At 50.6% G+C, this 20,588-nt stretch overlaps 3 protein-coding genes and 1 long non-coding RNA gene across 6 annotated transcripts in view; 2 read left to right on the top strand and 2 right to left on the bottom strand.

Annotated features, from left to right (window-relative positions):
* The window catches only part of LOC308466052, a 53,965-nt gene extending 52,874 nt beyond the window's left edge, over nucleotides 1-1,091 (bottom strand). For both annotated transcript variants that reach the window (XR_013980640.1, XR_013980641.1), the window contains exon 1: nucleotides 50-1,091. This is a non-coding gene — a long non-coding RNA (uncharacterized lncRNA). The remainder of the gene's footprint in view (nucleotides 1-49) is intronic.
* The window catches only part of ACTN3 (actinin alpha 3), a 41,866-nt gene extending 32,103 nt beyond the window's left edge, over nucleotides 1-9,763 (top strand). Inside the window, exons 13-21 of the mRNA XM_080986235.1 lie at nucleotides 1,100-1,208; nucleotides 1,312-1,452; nucleotides 2,009-2,191; nucleotides 3,477-3,611; nucleotides 4,419-4,598; nucleotides 5,364-5,510; nucleotides 7,473-7,538; nucleotides 7,860-8,018; nucleotides 8,990-9,763. Coding sequence (XP_080842361.1) covers nucleotides 1,100-1,208; nucleotides 1,312-1,452; nucleotides 2,009-2,191; nucleotides 3,477-3,611; nucleotides 4,419-4,598; nucleotides 5,364-5,510; nucleotides 7,473-7,538; nucleotides 7,860-8,018; nucleotides 8,990-9,148 — 1,279 coding nt within the window. The 3' untranslated portion in view covers nucleotides 9,149-9,763. The remainder of the gene's footprint in view (nucleotides 1-1,099; nucleotides 1,209-1,311; nucleotides 1,453-2,008; nucleotides 2,192-3,476; nucleotides 3,612-4,418; nucleotides 4,599-5,363; nucleotides 5,511-7,472; nucleotides 7,539-7,859; nucleotides 8,019-8,989) is intronic.
* A 1,789-nt stretch (nucleotides 9,764-11,552) lies between these two features.
* On the bottom strand, nucleotides 11,553-19,804 carry RCE1 (Ras converting CAAX endopeptidase 1). The gene is made up of 8 exons (XM_080986469.1): nucleotides 19,605-19,804; nucleotides 18,690-18,792; nucleotides 16,918-17,001; nucleotides 15,970-16,048; nucleotides 15,043-15,210; nucleotides 13,931-14,002; nucleotides 13,085-13,147; nucleotides 11,553-12,140 (listed from the first exon to the last, which is right to left on the bottom strand). The coding sequence occupies exons 1-8, from the start codon at nucleotides 19,739-19,741 to the stop codon at nucleotides 11,893-11,895; spliced, it is 954 nt and encodes a 317-aa protein (XP_080842595.1). The 5' UTR covers nucleotides 19,742-19,804; the 3' UTR covers nucleotides 11,553-11,892.
* The window catches only part of LOC308466008 (acylphosphatase-2-like), a 35,133-nt gene continuing 34,330 nt past the window's right edge, over nucleotides 19,786-20,588 (top strand). Inside the window, exon 1 of one of the 2 annotated variants that reach the window (XM_080986542.1) lies at nucleotides 19,786-19,891. The gene's annotated coding sequence lies outside the window, so the exon portion shown is untranslated. Of the gene's footprint in view, nucleotides 19,892-20,203; nucleotides 20,223-20,588 lie in introns of those variants that run through there. The other variant, XM_080986543.1, reaches the window with a different exon arrangement.

Here is a 20,588-nt window from a genome sequence, read left to right as displayed (position 1 = left end):
TCATTGGGGTGGAAGGGAAAGGAGAGGAAAACTCCAAATCTTGACTCACCTAAGAAAAGCCCATCTGTCCCAGCATCTGGTTCTCACAGAGGCCAATCAGATGTCTCTTTGAGGAAGCCTGCATGAGCACAGCAGAAGCTCTCTCCACTTCTTGTACCCAGGACTATTTTTCTAGAACAAGAGGTGCTGGAACTCAACATGAACACCTCCCTTGTTCTCTTATAATGGCAGTGGTGTCCACCTTAGAGGTACCAGAACTGAGTTCTGGAGAATTGCAGCTGAAAAAAAGTCCTGGTTATACCCAGCAACCAAATGCGCTGGGTTCCACCCAACTTTGGGGGACTCTGGCAAGCATGTGTGATGTCATACAGTGGGAGGAGACCTATTGCAGCTGCAGGTAAACCTGGTAGGGCCTGTCGTAGCTGTGGGAAGGCCCAGCGGAGCACACTGCAAATCACAGAATATTGTGGGAGCCCAGCCCCCTCCTTGAAAATGGGGGGGGGGGGCCTCAGCCCCCTGACCCAGATGACACCCCTGCCAGCAACTAGTATTTGAAAGGCCATCAACAAAAACTCCTGTGATTGTGAGGATCTGTTAAGAAAGGTTGACTCTTTGTGGAGTTTTAACTTCAGCAGGGGTCTCCTCTTTTCAACTTCTCATACCAATCCTTTTTTGGTGAATTTTGGGAAGAGCTGCAAGAATTTAAAAAGAGAGTCTTTGGAGGGCCTCCACAAGTCCCTCATCCTTCTCTTAAAGGACTGCTGAGATTCTCAGATTGCAAAATGCTTGTCTTGCCAGCCCAACAAATGTGTATGCCTTCTTGACCTTTTTAAATTTCACTATTGTGCTCCATTGAAAGACAACCTTGGAGTTAGCAATAATGGGTTCTGCACTTAAAGTGGTCACATAGTTTTCCTGTTGCATGGCCTTTGGGTGGCTGATTTCCCATTTGTCACGGTCCCTTGGCTGGGGTGAAGTCAGTCTCCTCTTGCAGGTGGGTGATGGGAAAGGAAAGGTGTCCATTCTGATACTCTCCCGCGGGTGGGGAAGCCCGTAGCCTCAGCTATGCACCCCTAATCCTTGTGGCCCATCACTACAGTGAGCTGGACTACCACGACGCAGCCTCTGTGAACTCCCGCTGCCAGGCCATCTGTGACCAGTGGGACACCCTGGGGACACTCACTCAGAAGAGGAGAGATGCCCTGGAGGTGAGGAAAGGGGCGCTGGCAGGATTTGGTCCCTTCTTCTTCGGTATGAGGGAGGTGACTTTATTCTCTGATCCTCACCTTCTTTCCTCTCCTTGCCACCCAGCGTGTGGAGAAGCTGCTGGAGACCATTGACCAGCTGTACCTGGAGTTCGCCAAGAGAGCTGCCCCCTTCAACAACTGGATGGATGGGGCCATCGAGGACCTTCAGGACATGTTCATTGTGCACAGCATTGAAGAGATCCAGGTGAGGCGCATCAGCAGGGCCAAATGCTTCTTGAGAACTCCAAGCAATTACATTGGGCCTGAAATTAGAGCTGGAGAAGGTACAGTACAGGTCAACAAGGGGTATTGGAAGCAACTTCATGTTGGTAAAAAAAAGGCTTCTTAGCTATGATAGAGGAGGAACATGATACAGGTTTATAACAGTATCATGCAGAGAGTGAGAGCTATCCAACATGGATGACTTTAAAAGAGGATTAGACAAATTAATGGAGGAGAAAGTTATTGATGGATGGCTGTGTTCTACCGGCACTGAATACTTGTTGTTGGGAATCACAGTTGAGCAGGGTGCCAATGCACGTGTGTCCAGATCACAAGTTTTCTGGAGGCACCTGGTTGGCCACTGGGGCAACAGGATGCTGGACCAGGTGGGCTGTGAGCCTGATCCAGGAAGCTCGCCTCATGTTCTTACGAAGAGCAATAGATTTAGGCAAAGCAAAAGGAAGTAGAGAGCTCGTTTCCTTCTGCCTGCCGTACTCACCTGGACAGCAGCTAACTTTCACCCCTTCCTCCTGGGGCAGAGCCTGATTACAGCCCACGAGCAGTTCAAAGCCACCCTGCCTGAGGCTGACAAGGAGCGCATGGCCATCCTGGGCATCCAGAACGAGATCCAGAAGATTGCGCAGACCTACGGCATCAAGCTGTCAGGCTTGAACCCTTACACCAACCTCTCGCATCTTGACATCGCCAACAAGTGGGACAGGGTGAGAGCATCCTTTTAACAAACCAGCCCCACGGTGTGTCTGCGGGAGCTGTATGAGGGTCTTGGGCAAAGGCTTTTGCTGGTTCGGGTCACCCCCAAGGTGCTGTGCTCCTCCAGACTCCTGGGGATGCTGTCTTTGCTCCCTTGCTTGTGCTCCCCCTCTCAAAAGACACAGGAGATGTCCAGATGGGGTGTGTGGCTATGGGGCACGAAAACTATATACCTCCTCCAGGATCAAAAGTAATGCAACTCTGAATACCAGTTGCTGGGGAATAGTGGCAGGAGAGGGCTATTCATCTATTCATCCATCCATTTGTATGCCGTCCATCTGACTAGGTTGCCCCAGCCACTCTGGGTGGCTCCCAACAAAGAATACAACATCAAACACTAAATACTTCCTGCTTGCCTGCTTCCCATGGGGGCATCTAGGATGCTGGACTAGATGGGGCCTTTTTAGTTTGCGGGTCTTACCTGGTGTTCTTATGGGGGACCTGAGCAGACACCCTCCCCTCTGCCAGCACCAGATTGTTTTCTAGAGAGGAATGGAAAGTCCATGCCAAGGCAAAGACCCATCCCCCGTTTGTTTATAAAATGATTTACAAAATGCCAACTCATTAAAAAGATATGTTAAAATCATTAAAGAATAATAAAATGAAGAACAAGTGCCCAACAGTGCAGAAAATTAATTCTCCAACAAAGCTTAGCAAGCAATCCATGTTTTCAGCAAGGGATGACATATCAGAACTGTAGCTGCCTGTCTAGTTTCAGGAGGGTGTTTTCCAAATCTCTGGGGCCTTGGCTGATGCAGAAGCTAAACAATGCTGCGGTCCTTCATCCCTGATTCAATAAGTGACAATAAGTCAAGAGCTCCTCTTTCCAGGAGTAGCTGATTTATTCATTGAGCCTCTAAACCAGATGTGGGGAACCTGTCAGGCCCTCCAGCTGTCATTGGACTCCAACTCCTATCAGCCATAGTCAGCATGGCCAGTGATGATGGGAACTGTAGTGCAACCACATCTGGAGGGCTTTCAGGTCCCCTACCCTAAACAAATGCCAAGAGGAACATCTGGAGGTGTAAAAGACCTTGAGGTTCTCCAGCTGCCTTGATGCATGTGCTTTGGAAGTCCTGCTTTCATCCTAGGCAGGAAAGGCTCCAAGTGAGGGGGCAAAGTACCTCCTATCCTCCCAGGACTACACCCAACACCACACCAACCCACATCTCCCTCCAGTAGGGTCTCTAAACCCCAATTATTATGTGCAGAGTCTCTTTTATCTTGCTCCTCCAGGTGAAGCAGCTAGTCCCGCACCGTGATCAAACCCTGCAAGAAGAGCTGGCAAGGCAGCAAGCCAATGAACGCCTCCGACGCCAGTTTGCCGCCCAGGCTAACATCATTGGACCCTGGATCCAGACAAAGATGGAGGTAAGGTCCTCTCCTGCCCCATCCGCCAGGGCAAAATGCCCTCAAGGACCTCAGCTGAGTGGTAGAGCTTTGCATGAAGAAGCTTCTAAGTTCAGTCCCCAATGGCATCTACTGATAGGACTGGGTGACACTCTGGCCCAAAATCCTGGAGAACTGCTACTGATCAGCATACAATGCACCAAATATTTGACTCCATATATGGCAACTCCTTACCTACGCCCCTATCTACCTATATCCCCTGGGAGAGATTACTAGCTCTGTCTGGTGAGGGGGCTGTCTAGTGGGTTAGAAGCAGGATGGGCATTGGAGCATCAGAGCAGGCTTGAGACTCCAGGATGTTTGGACTGCTTCCCCAAGTCAGAATCTTACTGCTATTTCTTGACCCTTCCACCTTACAACCCTCTGGACGCCACCCATAGGAGGGATCCAACAAATGGCTTTGGAAAGGGTGAAATGGCCCTCTAGGCAACAGTTATGGCTCCTCTCGTTACCCAAGAAGTGCTGACCAAATGCAGCAGCTCTGTAAAGCTAATGTATAGTGAATCTGTCTTTGCCAGTGACAAAACATCACTTCTAGGGCAGAGATAGCGAACCTGTGCTCCCCCCAGGTGCTTTTGTACAGCAACTTCCACCAGCCTGACTACTGGCCGTCTTCTCTGAGGCCACTAAGAATTGGTACCCAGCCACACCTGGGGGGGCTACAGGTTCTCCCAGTGCTGCTGTAGAGGAAGGGTGCCCCATGAGATCAGAGCTATGCTCTGGGGTCTTAAGCTAACAGGAGGCTTCCCTTCTGCCCTCCCCTGGCAGGAGATTGGCCACATTTCTGTGGACATCAGTGGGTCTCTTGAGGACCAGATGAACCACCTGAAGCAGCATGAGCAGAACATCATCAACTACAAGTCCAACATCGACAAGCTGGAGGGAGACCACCAACTCATCCAAGAGGCCCTCATCTTTGACAACAAGCACACCAGCTACACTATGGAGGTGGGGGTCTGCGTGTGCGTTGCAGGGGTGGGGGCATTTTCAGAAATAATTCCTGGGTGGGCTGTTAAGATACATAAAAGTCAAACTCCACGATGCATGGGTGTAAAAATAATAACTTTCATATGTTTGTGAAAACCAGCCAACTTAAGACTAGTTGCTTAGTCTTCCAAGTAGCAGCTTGCCTTCCTGCACATAAATATAAGCATTTTGAAGCATGCAAGATTAAAGAACTATATGAGTATTATTATTATTTACTGTGGTTTTATATTTGTTGGAAACCACTCAGAGTGGTTGGGGCAACCCAGTCAAATGGGCAGCATATAAATAATACATATAGTAGTAGTTGTAATCTACAAGGAATACCATGAGGAAAATTGGAAACTGAGGCAGATATTTATTCCATGACAATTTGAAATTCGAACTGGAACCTATTTAGTGTGTTGGTAGTCTTATTTGTTGGGGTTGTTTCCTTTCCTTTAATTGTTTTATCTTTCTTTTAGCTCTTAAAAGGCAAAACTGTACGAAGTGTGGGATTGTACCAGGCTGAATTTATTGATAGCATTTTTGCTGATTTGTTCATACTATTTTGATTTTCAATAAGTGAATATTAAAAGGGGGGGGAATAATTCCTGGCTGAACCCCCCCCCCCCGAATGGATCTCCAGCAAGTAGGTGAAGGATTGGGTGGGTGTGATTGCCCCCCACCTCCTTCCCCAGTGCTTCTGGATCTCATTCTGCAAACCCCACTGTCTTTGACTGCATGCAGCACATCCGGGTGGGCTGGGAACAGCTGCTGACCACCATTGCCCGCACTATCAACGAAGTCGAGAACCAGATTCTAACCCGCGATGCCAAGGGAATCAGCCAGGAACAGATGAACGAGTTCCGGGCCTCCTTCAACCATTTCGACCGGGTAAGGTGGCCTCTTCCAAACCCAGCCCTGACCACTCGCACACTCACCGCCGCTTCTTGCTTGCACACTTCTCCTGAGCTTAATCCAACTGCAAGCCTCCTGCCAAATTCTTGCCTGCACCTCCAGCTCACGCAGCCCTCACACCTGATCCCTGCTGTTGTTCCAGCCATGGAGGCCAATCTAGAGCTGATCAAAGGATGGAGTCTCTGGTCTCTTGTCCTAGACCAAGGGTGAGGGACTCTTTTTCAGCCCAAGGGCCACATTCCCTCATGGGCAACCCAGTGGCAGGTAGCATGAGAGGCAAAAAAGTGGGAGAGGCAATGGGTGCAACCTTTGTACAAGAGGTCACACTCCAGCTGGGCAAAAGCCCACGCAGGCAAGCAAGAAGCATGATCATAGGTCAGGGCACTTGAGGGGGGCATGCAGCAGGGCCAGCGAAGAAAGGGAAGGGCCATGCCTCAGGGAGAGTCCCGAGGGCCAGGTAGAGAGGCCTTGAGGTTCCTTGCCTTAGCCTAGCTAGATTTTCCTCACCTTGGCCTAGCTAGATTTTCCTCACCTTGGCCTAGCTAGATTTTCCTCACCTTGGCCTAGCTGGAGGTTCCTCACCTTGGCCTAGCTAGATTTTCCTCACCTTGGCCTAGCTAGATTTTCCTCACCTTGGCCTAGCTAGATTTTCCTCACCTTGGCCTAGCTAGAGGTTCCTCACCTTGGCCTAGCTAGAGGTTCCTCACCTTGGCCTAGCTAGAGGTTCCTCACCTTGGCCTAGCTAGATTTTCCTCACCTTGGCCTAGCTAGATTTTCCTCACCTTGGCCTAGCTAGAGGTTCCTCACCTTGGCCTAGCTAGAGGTTCCTCACCTTGGCCTAGCTAGAGGTTCCTCACCTTGGCCTAGCTAGATTTTCCTCACCTTGGCCTAGCTAGATTTTCCTCACCTTGGCCTAGCTAGAGGTTCCTCACCTTGGCCTAGCTAGAGGTTCCTCACCTTGGCCTAGCTAGAGGTTCCTCACCTTGGCCTAGCTGGAGGTTCCTCACCTTGGCCTAGCTAGATTTTCCTCACCTTGGCCTAGCTAGAGGTTCCTCACCTTGGCCTAGCTAGAGGTTCCTCACCTTGGCCTAGCTAGATTTTCCTCACCTTGTCCTAGCTAGATTTTCCTCACCTTGGCCTAGCTAGATTTTCTTCACCTTGGCCTAGCTGGAGGTTCTTCACCTCGGCCTAGCTAGATTTTCCTCACCTTGGCCTAGCTGGAGGTTCCTCACCTTGGCCTAGCTATATTTTCCTCACCTTGGCCTAGCTATATTTTCCTCACCTTGGCCTAGCTATATTTTCCTCCCCTTGACCTGACTAGATTTTCCTCACCTTGGTCAAGCTGGAGGTTCCTCACCTTGGCCTAGCTCAAGGCTCGCTTGCCACCATCGCCAGCCCATGTCTGCTCTTGATACCAGCAACAAAGAGGGTGTGGCCGGCTAATCCCAGCCTGGCCAACAGAAAAACTTTGAAGGAGTTGCGAGAGGCACAGTGGCCATCTGTGAGGCGGCTGGGACTCCCAAGCCGCCCAATGGCTACACATGGCTTTGGTCTCTCTCTCTCTCAGCAACCGTTCAGAGAGGAGGCTAGCTCCAAACGAGCCACAAGAAAGGAGGGCTTGTTCACAGACTGCGGAAGGGCTATAGCTCACATGCAGAGCATCTGATTTGCTTGCAAAAGGTCCCGGGTTCAATCTCCAGTTAGTGCTGGGAGAGTCTCCTGCCCAAAACCTGGGTAAACTGTTACCAGTCAGTGTAGACAAAGCGGGTGAGGTGGACCGGATGGTCTGTCTCGGTGTAAGGCCACTTCCTGTGTTCCTATGAGGGGCGCCCAGTGCCACCAGTTTAAGGAGCGTTTCCCTTCAGGAGTGTGGAATTTGGGGCTGGGGGTGTCTCCTTCCAAATCAACAGCTTCTTTCCCCCTCTTTGCTCTTTGCAGAAGAGAAACGGAATGATGGATCCTGACGACTTCCGGGCCTGCTTGATCTCCATGGGATATGACTTGGTAGGAAGCTGCCCCCTTTTGGGGTCCAGAAGGATAGCTTTCCTTACAACATCCGTTGGAGGGCAAATTCTGTGTAGTTTAATATCACAAGGATCTCCTGGTTTGCTTGAAAATGGTGACTGAACCAAATCCTTGGCCATCCCTAGATAGCAAAACTTGAGTGGAAATGGGTAGGGTCTGCCCTGAGGCAGTTTTCAACCCCATTCCATGATCCAAGGGTGGCTCTGGGTGGGAAAACTGGTCAGGGATGCTGAATGTCCCTTGGCAGGGAGCATCCCTCCCTATGTGACCCACATCCCCATTGCTCTTCTCTCCTGACAGGGCGAGGTGGAGTTTGCACGCATCATGACCCTGGTGGATCCAAACAACACAGGCGTGGTGACCTTCCAGGCCTTCATTGACTTCATGACTCGTGAGACGGCTGAGACAGACACTGCCGAGCAAGTCGTGGCTTCCTTCAAGATCCTGGCTTCAGACAAGGTAAGCGTTGCACCAAAAGAACAGGAGAAGTGGTGGAGCTATCTCTTGTCCACAGAAGCAAAATTAGTGTCTCTTGCTTATTCATAGGACCCAGCAACATTATGCTGAGGTTGAGTGATATTCTGCAGTTAAAATTAAGATCTAGGCATTGCAGCAGAATTCAAAGCCTTCCAATAATCTGTTTCCTCTCTTCTTTATGTCTCCTCTCCTGCCACCGGGCACATTTCAAGCCTTTCCTGGCAGGTCTAGAAAGTGTTTTTGCAGGGGGAAGTGGGGGGGGGGTGGCTTCTTTCCATTCAGGTAGCAGAGAAGAAAAGGCTATCCTGCCCATTTTAGGCTCAGGCCTTGTTTGCCCCTGGCATGCAGCCCTTGACAAACAGCCCCTAAGTGTGGGGAACCTTTGGTGCTCCAGGTGTTGCTGGGACCACAACCCACCAACAGCCAGGAATGATAGGAGGTGTAGTTTGACAACAGCTGGAGAACCCAAGGTTCCATCACAGCTGCCCTAACAGAAAAAGGGTTCCTGGACTCTGTTAGTGGAATATTGCAACCTAGAACAGGCCTGCACGGTGTGCAATGCGTCAACCACATTCCATTCTGAGCCATCTTCTGTGTTGGGTAGCACCAGAGGCAAAAGTGGACAGAGCAACCAAAGTAAAAAAAAAAAATTACCATGCTACAGAAGGCTAGTTTCTATTAGCTCATCTCTACCCTCCATCCAGCCTCAGAAGAGACATTATCTGAGTTTGAGGGCATGTTCCTGGCAGGCAAAAATGCTGGTGGAGGGTGCAAAGTATGCCACCACAGCATGCAGTCAAGGGAAATAAAATATGGGTAAGGATGTGTAATCTGGGGGGGACAGATAGGGAACCTCGGAGGGCCACATCTGGCCCCCAAGCCTGAGATGCCTCACCCTTGGTCTTTTGAGTAACATGCTGTTCCTCCTTGTTTGATCCTCCTCCCTGCTGCAGAACTACATCACGATAGAAGAGCTACGTCGGGAGCTGCCACCAGAGCAGGCCGAATACTGCATCAGCAGGATGACGAAGTACACAGGAGCTGACGCTGTGTCCGGCGCTTTGGACTATGTCTCCTTCTCCAGCGCCCTGTACGGAGAGAGCGACCTGTGATCTCTCTGCTCCCTGTCCCACCCTGCCCACCTACCCCCATCTCACCAGAAACAAAAAAAAAAGCACGTGGGAGCAGAGTGACTCCCCACACACTCGCTTGTGGGGAACTGGTGCCATCGAGAGCCTTGTGCCCACTATGGAAGAGGGGAGGGCACTACCGCTACCAACCCCACCACCACCACCAAATATCTTCCCCCGCTGCTGGGCAAGAGGCTGAGATTCCCCCCACTTCCACCCACATGCTGCAGCTGGTGGATCCAGGGTGGTTTTGGTGAGGAAACAGTCTCTCAAGGTTCCCCCTCCCCCTTTGTAGAAGCTGTCGTGTCTGTTCTTTGCTGCTGAGCTAGTTGCACACATTCCCCCTCTGTCCCACGCATTCCCTTCCCTCTTCCCCAGAACCCCCCCCCTTTCCCTTGGCCCACCCCCACAGGAGAGGCACGTGTTGTTGCTGACCTAGAGGGAGGGGCCACCGTTTGACCAGACGGGCCACCGCCAAGTGCATCTCCTGGGATTTATGCTGGGACTGGGAAGGAGGCGGGTACCAGAGGAGGCAGGGGAGGGCTGGCTTGGAAGGAATGCTGTACCAATAAACTGCGCCCACTGGAGGCCCACCCAGCATGGAAGTCCTTTTTTCTCCCCACCCTGTTGCACTTGGACAAGTATATGGAATGGCATGTACAGGAGAGGGGAAGGCTAGACCTTTGTGTAGGAATAGATGGGGAGCCAAGGATGGGGAATCTGTAGCCCTGCAGATGTTGTTGGGCAGCAGCTTCCATCAGCCCCAGCCACATGGCCAACGATGATGGAAACTGTTAAGTAAAAACAAATTCAAATAAGCATCTGGAGGACAATTGGTCTATTGTCTCAAGGGATAACGGAGTGGGCCTCCATGGATGAAGTCAAATGGCTGCGTTAGCAGCACCAAAGTGACCTCCCTGGAGCGCAAGCCTGGACAGTGCATATGGAGGTCCTGGCTGCCCATACAAGACGCCCCCCTTGGCCTTGCTGATGTGGTCCAAAGGAAGGCAGAGCAATACATTTGGCTCCAACTTGGCTGCAGGAATTGCAGGAAGGAGGCATGCAAGGTGCCATCAAACTGTCTTTGGGACTCCACTCTGGATTTGTATGGGGTTTACTCTTTAGCCTTTTCTTCTCCCAAAGCTGTCCCACAAGACAGTGGAGGTTTAGGATCAGATCTCCTAGATGGGCTACCTTCCCAGGTTGACGAGCTCAATCTGCCCCTCACTTCCCTCTACAGCACATGCAGAAAACACCTTCTTGACTGTTGGATCCACCATTGGTCTTGTCTGCTCAATCCACCAGAGCCTGTCTTTGAATGCAGGAGAAGTCCCTAACTCATTGAGGGTATGAGACCCATTGGCTATCTTTACCAGGTATAGCCGGCCGGCCAAAGCAGCTTCCCAGGGTGATGCGGCTACTGCATGCTGACAGCTTCTAGGAGCCACAGAGTGTGAAGTTCAAGGTGTCCCATTACTGCTTTATATACAGTTCATTCTCTAGCTATCCCCCACCCGCAACACACCGTGGATCGTGTTTAGCCACATCCAGAGACAGAAAAAGTATACACACAGTTCTGTAAAATCGACCCTGGTTCTTATAGGAGCTTGGGGAGGGGTGGGTGGGTGGAAGCTCAGCACCTTTGGAATGTTTTTTTCATCCTCAGGTGCAAATGGCAGCTTTGGGCTTGTAGTCCCACAAATACCTGGAGGCCACAGGCTCCCCCCCCCCCCAGCCTTAGCAGCAACATGAAGCTTCCTCGCTCTGAACTTGGGCCAGATGAGATTGCAATAGCGTACAATAGGATACTGTCACGTGCAAGGCCACCGGTGGAGGCATGTGAGGTCACTGCCATGATCATATTGCATGTCCAAAGGTTCCTGGAAGAAACATTTTCTCGTACTGTGCTCCTTCCGAGTTGTGTGGCGGAGCAGGGCTCCATCAGTCCAGCAGAGACTGTGATGCTAAAAACTTGCGTCTCATCTGCTCCAGCTACCTTCTGGGCAGACTGGGGCAAAAGCCCCTACTTTCCGGAAGCAAAACACTCCTCCCTTTGTTTTCAGCAGAGAACTGCATCTGGGATAGAGCTTGATGGGAGAACAGCTGTTGTCAAACTCCTAGTCCCAGTCAATGTGGCCAAGGCTTAGGGATGACGGGAGATGGAATTTCCCAACACCTGGAAGGTCAGCCTCCCCATCCCCTTGACATCCAATGAAGTTGTTGCCCGGTCGCAAGTACTTGTGGCCCACCCTCTGCTGGAACCAACAGAGACTCAGCAAGCTCTGCCCCTTCACCAAGCACCCACCACTCCCAGTCTATAACCAAGCGGCACAGCGGAAGGACAGGCCACCTTCAAACCCCAGCCACAATTAAAACACCAACAGGGCCTCGTTAAAGTCCTTTAATAATAAAAAATAGAGCTCTTTGGGGCCCAGAGGAAAAGAAGGCCCCCCCAGGGGTCTATAAAAAGGGCTGGCTGGCTCAGGAGGAGATGTGTGCAAGAACGCAGGCACAGCTACGTTTCCACCGCAAACAGGTTTCAGAAAATGGCTTTTCCCACTCTCCCCATGACAACTGCAGAAGAGGATGAGGAGGGTAGGGGTGGGGGCCATGAGGAGAAAGCCACCTCGAAACCGGCGCAAGTGTACAGCGTCAGCGCTGTGTGCCACTGTAGACGCAAGGGTGCATGGGGTGTGGGGAGATTGGGAGAACGTCCCAGGCAGGTGTCAAGAGCAGAGGGAGAAGCTGCCAAGGCTGCTGGTGTGCGAAGTCAGTCTGGAGAGGGAGCAGATGGGCAGGTGGCCAAAGAAAGCGGGATCAGTCATGGGGTGCAGGAGGAGGAGGAAGAGGATCACTCCCAGCAGGTAGAAGAAGACAACCAGGCAGCGCTGCGGGTGGTCCAGGGCTGCGCCGACAGCAGGGAACCCAACGTAGTTGCAGAAGGAGTGGCAGAGAACAGGCCCAATGAGGTGCCCTGTGGGGAGAGGGAGGAGGAGGGGATGAGCAGAATGCTTCCAGCAGATGCCATTTAAAATCCTAAGTCCCTAGTCCTTATGGGCTGAAGAGAAAACTCATGTGGAGTTGCAACAGAAATGGCTTAGGCTAAGAGTTCTCTCTGAAGACATCCTAATTCCTTTCACCACACACACGGACTGAATATTCAATTAACCTATATGGTATCTTAATGCTATTGCCCTAAGAAATCTGGATTGCTCGCAATATCTGCTTAAATCTGCCTATCAGGGGAAATACAGTGTTCTAAAGTAAAAAGCAGCAGCAGCACACACTGATTTTAGGCTATTTATTAATCCTGCCCTCTGCTTCCACACCACCTCTCCTTAGGACAACCTGGTAAAGGCAGGTTAGGGTGAAAGACAACAGTCACTGAAAGATTTGTGGCCAAGGGGAGTGCCTCTCTGACATTCATTCCTGCACCACACCAGGGGCACCACACCTAAGGGAAGGGCCTGCATCACAACAGGCATCATTTCACATTCTCTCGTGCCTCCACCTCTTTCGGCTTTTCTCCTCTGGCTGACACTCAGCATTGTGCAGCCCCTGTAAACTGCGCTGAAAAATTTCTGTCCCCGTTGGGATGTTTTTTAAGCCTTCTCTCTTTCAGTACTGCTGCACCCACCAGAACTCACCCAATGCATGCCAATACCTCCCAACCCTTGATTCTCCATGGCCCAGTTTTGGTGTCAAACGTTGTCAGCCATTAACCATTTGGTTTTGGTATCCGAGGGAACTAAAATACTCAAAACTCTCTCACACGCATAATGTGATTGCCAGCTGCTACCTTGGGGAGCAACTGAGCAGGAGAGGGACAGGGGGGTCCCCATTAATATAGGCAGCACCTTCTCATTCCTAAACCCCACCCCAACTGGTGCAATTCCCTTATTCATTTTCCCCACCTACCAGTCCGGATGAAGATGAAGGCCGTGTATGTTCCGAAAACAGCTGTGTATGAAAACTGGAACACTGCAAAGGGAGGAAGCAGTCCATCAGAAGCTGGCAGAGGGGTGAGAAGAGGGTGGTAGGGGGCTGGGGAAAGCATCCTTTTTTCAGGCAGCATCCTCTGGATGAGCAAGTCGCCCACACAGTGATACACCACATAATGAAATTGGCTTACAAACCACTTTGCTTGGCCAACGCCATCTACACCTTTCAGTCTGAGCTAAACGCCAATCTATACATTTGTGCAGAACAAACAATCAAATTCCTTAGCCCAGGACAGACCCTTTTGTCCATCTAGCCCTGTAGAGTCGTACCTTGGTTTTCAAACAGCTTAGTTGTCGAACGTTTTGTCTCCTGAATGCCACAAACCCAGAAGTGAGTGTTCCAGTTTGCGAACTATTTTGGAAGCTGAACGTCTGATGGTCCGTGGCTTCTGATTGGATGCAGGAGCTTCGAATCACTTTGGTTTTCAAACGTTTTGGAAGTTGAATGGACTTCTGGAATGGATTCCATTCGACTTCCAAGGTACGACTGTACTCTAAGAGGCAGCAGCTCCCCTGGCCCTCCAGCAGAGACGGGACCACCTGATTCCTCCAAAGGAACGTGCCAGGAATCGAAGCTGCGGATTGAACCTCTGGGTGCAAAGTGTGCGCTCTGCCACTCAGCTGACATCTCCTCCCGAAATGGTAATACTGCCGTGTGTGTGTGTGTGTGTGTGTGTGTATCTCAAAAGGACCCTGTGGCCAATGTCCTGCCACCCTCTTGGCTTTTGATGGTGAGGAAAATAAGGGACCACCCAAGCCATACCTGCTGAGAGGAAGATGCTGGCTGTGCTTCCTTGGCGAAACCGTAGCTGCTCAATGACATGGTGAAAGTGAGCTAGAAAACAAAGACGCATCTCAGCACATGTGGCAGAACAGCCTTCTCCCCCCCCCCCCCACATCATCTCCCTGCAAAACGCCAAGGTTCTTCCTGCGACGTTAGAAGAGCCCGTTGCATCAGTCCAGCATCCTGTTCTCACAGTGGCCGACCAGATGCCTGTGCAAATCCCCAAAGCAAGACCTGAGCACAAGAGCGCTCCCCGCCCTGTGATTCCCAGTGGAGGCAGAGTACAGCCGTTGTGGCTAAGTTTTAGCCATTGATAGCTACTTCTCCTCTGTGAATTCATCTAATCCTCTTTTAAAGCCATCCAACTTGGTGGCCACCACTGCCTCCTGTGGAAGTGAGTTCCATAGTTTAAATCTGAGCTGCATGAAATACTTTCTTTTGTCTGCCCTGAATCTCCCAACATTCAGATTCAGAGGGTGCCCACAAGTTCTAGTGTCATGAAAGTGGGATGTTTTTCTCTGTCTGCTCTCAATATGCCATACATAATTTTATGAATTCCTATCATGTTGCCTCTTACTCGCCTTTTCTCTAAACTAAAAAGGCACAAACGCTGCAACCTTTCTTCAGAGGGGAGTTGTAAACAGATAAGGACATTGGCAGGATTGTTGTAATAACCTGCAGTTTCATAAGAGTAAATAATTAAAGTAGCTGAATAAAAGAATAAGTGAAGTTAATTTAGAATATGCAGGGAATGATAAAAAAATACATTTAAGAAACCAGAGAAAGAATAGGAAGTGCCCCAAAACTTTCTGTAGTACAAACAAACGCTCCAGTTTCGGCCCTGAGAAATCTGTGGCTTTGTAGGCCTCACTGGACTACAACTCCCATCAGCCCCAGCCAGCAAGTGATGATGGGAGATGGAGTCTGGTAACCTCCAAACAGCTTGAAAAGCTCACCATCCTTGGTTTCAGGCCCACAAAAATGTGTCAGCCTTGTGCTAAGAAGGAACTAGAAAGTCCAAGCAATTAGGTGAGGGTTGGGACCGCCTCAAGAAACAGTCTCCTCTTGCCGGGGAGAAATATGGCACTCACCGACTCCGAAGAACAGCGGGCAGGTGAAGACAGCAGGCCCCAATCCCGTGCAAGGGACGAGCATGGGCAGCATGCAGGCCCGGAAGACCAGCTCCTCCGTGAAGGGCGCAATGACCTGGTTGCGGAGCCAGCGCATGTCAGTCAGACAGAGAACCCAAAAGCTGGGGTCTGGGGGGCGAGGAGGAGGAGTAGTGTTACTTACACCCCACCCCTCCTCTTGAGAAGGCACAGCAGTAGCAAAAAAAAGGGGTGTTTTGTCAATGGGTGTCCAAGAAGGAGGGCAATTATAACCACTTCGCCAGGGGCTTAAAGCAGACATTCCACAGAGGCATGGAAAAGCAGGCACTGGGATGACATCCCATCAACCAGCCTTTGCCAACCTGTGAGCCTTCCAGCTGCTTTGGACTACAACTCCCATCGCTCCAGACAGCATGAAAAGCTTGCTTCCTGAAATGAGTGCACTGCATACTGGGAGTAGAGTGTCATGAGGGAAAACAAGGAGACACTCGCTTTTTGCCCTACAGCAAGGCCCAAATGCAGCCTTCCAGGCCTTTACTGTCTATCTGATCCTCAGGCTGCAACCCTTACCAAACCTGCTTCATGTCCCCCACCCATTCAGTGTTTTTGCCTGGCTGGAATATGTCTATGAACTCTGATAATGCTTCTTGTTTGCGAGGACGAAGACAGAGGCAGGTGGGTGGGTAAGTTCGTGTAAAAACTAGCCTCCTGTACAAGGGTAACGCTCACATTCGTTACTCCAACCCCCTTTTTGCCTCTGGCTCCGCCCACCCTGGCATGTGGCCCCTGGAAGCTTCTCCAGAAGGGATTGTGGCCCCTGGCCTGTAAAAGTTCCCCAGCCCCACTCCTAGAGTCTCTTGCAGTTGCTCTCCAAGCCCTGCCATCACATGCCAATCTACGTAGTCTTACCAAACGCAACTTTCAAACCTTCTACCAGGTCCCAAGGGCAGTCCATCGAGAGCTGGATAAGAGGACCAAGGAATAGGACCTGTGGGGTGAGGGAGAAGGAGCAAAGAACATGTTCACAAGCACATGTAAAAATCAGCCCTTGCATTTTCTGCACCTGGTGTGTAAATATGGAAGAGCCACATCGGTCAGCGTGGCATTGAGGGTTGTCTTTTCCCCCTCTTCCTTTTTAAAAAGCTTTTTATTGAAAAGTTTTAAACTAGTATAAATTGCCACAAATCAACATCATTATTCAAAATTTTGCATAATAAAAAGGGTATAAACTAAAAGTATAAAAGATCAGAACCATTTTCCTGGCAAAACATTTTGATTAGTACACCTGTTCCAGAATAAACAAGAATCTATTCCATCCCAATCTCCGTAACTATTCTTCAGCCTTTCCACTTCATCTTTCTTGAAATGAAGTGCATTGAGTGGAGATTGCCCTCCATCAAAAAAGTTCTCTGTCCTATTTTTGTAGAGTTGGAAGGGACCATGAGGGTCATCCAGTCCAACCCCCTGAAGCACAGGAAACTTTTGCCCAACACGGGGCTCAAAACCACGACCCTGAGATTAAGAGTCTCATGCTCTACCGACAGAGCTATCCTTTAAACCTCTTTACTCTGGCTTTTGAAACTTGAGGTGTATATCTTTAGGACCCACCTTATTTGGGGGGTTGTAAGTTGCTTTAAACTGCTTTTAATATTGCGTCCTAATGTTGTGACCTGCGGTGGGACCTTAGGGTGAAGTGTAAGGCTGTACAAAGGTAAAATGTATATTAATTGCGCCCTACACTGGTCTCACCCAGCACTTGTATATGGTCCCCAGAAGGGAGAACGGCTTAAATATGTGGGAGTAAATGAGCCCTGCTGAATCCTAGCAGAGCGCTGGCTGATCAAGAGCTGCACTTACCATGGTTAACAGCAAAGGCAGCACGGTTGCTGGTATAATGCCCTCAAGCCGGAAGCCCATCAGGGCAAGAAGGGATGCATCTGGCTGAGCAGAAGAGGAAACGCCTTCATTAGCCCTGGGGAAGCACAAATCCCCCCCCCCCCCCGCAATAATCTGCCATAGCTTGCAATGGTGCAATGCATATAAGTTACAAAGCACAACCGGACATCAATTCTCGCCACAGGTCTACCCAGCTGAGGACTGTCTTCCCTGACTGCCCTGGGCTACTGGAGCTCCTTTAACTGGAGATACTAAAAACTGAACCTAGGATCCTTTATACACGCTAATAAATATGGGCTCCCCACTGGGGCACTGTCCTGGTGCTTACATAACAAATAGCTCATGACAACTTTTTGGCGCCACCTAAAAACATGATTGTTCAGGCAAACCTACCCGGGCTCTTAGAAATGCCGGTGTGAATTTTAACTCGGTTTAGTATTTTAACTTCGTGTACGTTTTAACGTATTGTATTTTTTCCTTGATTCTATTATCTTTTCGTAAACCGCTTTGAGGTTTGCTTGTTTGTACAATCAATCAGTGTATAAATTTTATGAAATAAATGACGGCTTGCACAAGCGATCCAAGCCACAACTGGAGGCATAGGAATACAGGAGGCCACTGGGTATCAAGTCAGACCACTGGCTCATCCAGATCACTGCCACCTGCAGTGACTGGCAGAAGCTCCTCAGGGTTTCAGAACGGGTCTTTCTACATGGAAATATCAGGGGATTGAACTTGTGGCTTTCTGCATGCAAAGCAGGTGATCTACCAGAGAGCTATGGTTCTTCCCTTAAAAATAAATTAAGGTTCCAGCCCTCATGGTTCTGAATAAAGGGTGATTTAAATAGCATGGTGCCTTCCTGAATGCAAAGTTCTAACATTGTGCTAAAATCAGACACTGCACACATCCAGACACTCTTACATAACTGACAATCTGTCCCCCAGGACAATTTTCTTTTCCATTAGGGCGACGGTAGATGGTTTCCATCATACAAGCGGTATAAAAAGCCTTACTGTAAACAATGTCACACCGTTCCAATACCATCCTACGTAGTCTTCACAGGCTCAGATGCCTGAGAAGTGGTGGTGATGGAGGCACCCCCATAATACTATACAAACGATCATTCCAAAATGTACAGGGGCACAGCAGAGGCATCGGAACAGGAACGAGGGGAGAAGGCAGCAGCCAGAGTTTTGGATGGCACTGATCATGCCGATCACCAAAACAGTTTCGAAAGAATGTCACTGGCTGCCTATTTGTTTCCAGGCCCAATTCAAAAGGCTGGTGCTCACCCACTGAAGTCCTAAACAGCTTAGGACCCAAGAAGGACCCAACAGCCTCCTCCTGTACCAACCTGAGTGCACATAAAGGGTATCAGCCCACATCCAGCTCAGTAACTGGAGTTACCAGGGATTGAACCTAAAACCTTTTGCATGCAAAGTAGATGCTCTACTTTGCATCTACTGTGCTGCAACCCACACCCAAGTTGTTTAGGAACCAGGTAAGTTTTGGTTTTTCAAAAAATACCCAGATATTTAAAAACATTTTAGTGCCTTCAGCGTCTTAAACTCTCTGGCTTTTAAATGCTGACCGTTTTGTATGTTTTATTGTTTTGATTTTAGGATTTTAAAAGGTGGCATATAAATGACCTTATTAATTAAAGAAGCTTGAAGTGACAGAAATCACCTGCTTATTTTGGCCAGGCATTTTCCAGACCTGGCCATGATCTCACCTTAATGCCTGTCACCTCTTTCCAGGCCCAGATGAAGATGGGTGAGAGGCTGGAGACAATGAGGACGCTGGTGAACCTCCGTTTGATGACAGCTGGGTGGTCCCTGGAAGGAGAAAGGCCCAGCAGGAGAAGCTGCAGGAGCTGGACCTCTAGGCCCTGGCTGAGGCTGCCCACCCCGCAAAGATGCAAATCCCCACAAGGCAAGACTGCAGCAGGAGCACAGCTACAGTATTCACAGGGTTTATTTCCTACATAATTTTTTTACCCTGGGATAGGAACCCCCAATAGCTTCTCGCGAAGCTTCCTGCCCGTTGAAGAGTTTGCAAAGAAACCCACAGACTCTTGCCTGACCCATGTCTCAATCCAGGAAGAAAGCGATTATATAAGCGAAATTTTATAGTGCAGGAGGGGGGCCCGGCTACGCCAGCAAAGGCTCCTGGATATTACTGACTCCCACAAGTTCTTGCTACCCATTGCAGACGGGCGTTCATAGCTGAGCGCGGACTTCAAAGAAGCCCGGCCACCTTAAGCGCCCACGTTTGGAGTGCAGCGTCGGATCGGGGGGGGGGGGACGACGACGACGACGACACTCATTTTACAATCTTTCCCAGTGCATTAAATGTTGCAGCTGACTCTCAGAGCAACTTCTGCCTCACCTGGAGCACTCGCCTCCCGTTTGCTCGGGCCGTGGCGTTTTCGTGCAACCCCCTCCCCGTCCAGCCCCCAAAGAGCGGGAAAGGTTCCCCCCTCCTCCAGGGAGCCGAGACGCTTCAAGGGAACCTGCGAGCAAAGACTTCGCGGGTGGGTGATGGGGTCGGAGCGAGCGAAAGACGCAGCGCGCCTGGTCCGGCGGGGAGCCGAGTGGGGCTTTTTTTTTTTTCCCACGGGGGCGCATCTCGGCTGTCCTCCACTCACCTGGGCAAGTGGCTCTTCCACACGTAGAGGCTGCCCACATAGCAGCAGGCCAGGCTGAGGCAGGAGAAGAGCGAGGCCCAGCAGAGCCCCGAGCCGGAGCCCCCCGGCCCCGCGCCCGCTGCCGTCTCCTCCGACATAGGAGATCAGAACAGCCCGGCTGCCCAGGCAAGGCAGGCTGGGCCGCGTGGAGGAGCCTCCGCCTCCAGGCCGCGGAAGAGGAAGCCAGCTGAGCGGGCGGCGCAGCCAAGGGCAGGGGAGCGGGCCCAGCCCGCCAAGCAAGTGCGACGGTAAGACCCCCAGCCGGGGCAAGGCGGGGGCGCCGGGGCGGGGGCTCCACCCACCGCCCACTTCGCGGCTTGCAAGCGTTTCCCACGGCAAGCTCCACCCCCTCCCCACATTGCAGCGGTTGCACCGCGCTCTCTCTCTCCCCCTTCACCCCCCTCAGTTCCCCGCTGCGAACAGACTGGTACTCTTCCCCCCCCCCTTCATGCCCCAAGTCGATAAGCGGAATGGTTTCGTTTTCCAGTACTGTATTCATTCGCCCGACTTCTCTTCCTAGGAAGAGGGGAGCTACCATTTCTTTTTACTAATCGGAAGACAGTCAGCAGATACACAATTGTGAGTAGAGCTTCACCTACTGAATTTCTGTCTGCCATTCAGCTAGGAAAGGCAGGAGCTCCCCTCACTTTTTGAACAACAAAAAAGGCTCCCCATAATTTTCTGTGTATTTCTTTTGAAACTTTTTCCTCCTAAACTCATGCCTCTTTGGTAAGGACAAAAGTCCCCAAACTGTTTTGCTCTGCGCCTCCCCCTGTCTCTCTGAGCTTTCCTGCCCAGAATATCATTGCAAATTTCTCCACCTCACCCCTTTTCCTCTGGCAAATATGGAACCTGCCTTTACAAACTACATTCCTGCCCTGCACGTCTGGTGGTTGTATGCTCTTGTGTGCATGCTCTTTGACAATGCTTTTCCTCAGGACATGC

Source organism: Podarcis pityusensis (assembly GCF_964106645.2).
Source record: "Podarcis pityusensis genome assembly, chromosome: 16".
Taxonomy (NCBI): Eukaryota; Metazoa; Chordata; class Lepidosauria; order Squamata; family Lacertidae; genus Podarcis; species Podarcis pityusensis.
Note: the sequence above shows the minus strand (reverse complement) of the source record. Positions and strands in the feature narration are given on the sequence as shown.

Bases quoted from the DNA above. Each gene is read 5' to 3' on its own strand.
- RCE1 (XM_080986469.1), bottom strand. From the start codon at position 19,741: ATGTCGGAGGAGACGGCAGCGGGCGCGGGGCCGGGGGGCTCCGGCTCG. The intron at 17,002-18,689 runs GTGAGATCATGG...TCTTCTGCTCAG, and splicing joins AAGAGGTGACAGGCATTAAG to CCAGATGCATCCCTTCTTGC. The intron at 16,049-16,917 runs GTAAGTGCAGCT...CTCACCCCACAG, and splicing joins TGCCTTTGCTGTTAACCATG to GTCCTATTCCTTGGTCCTCT.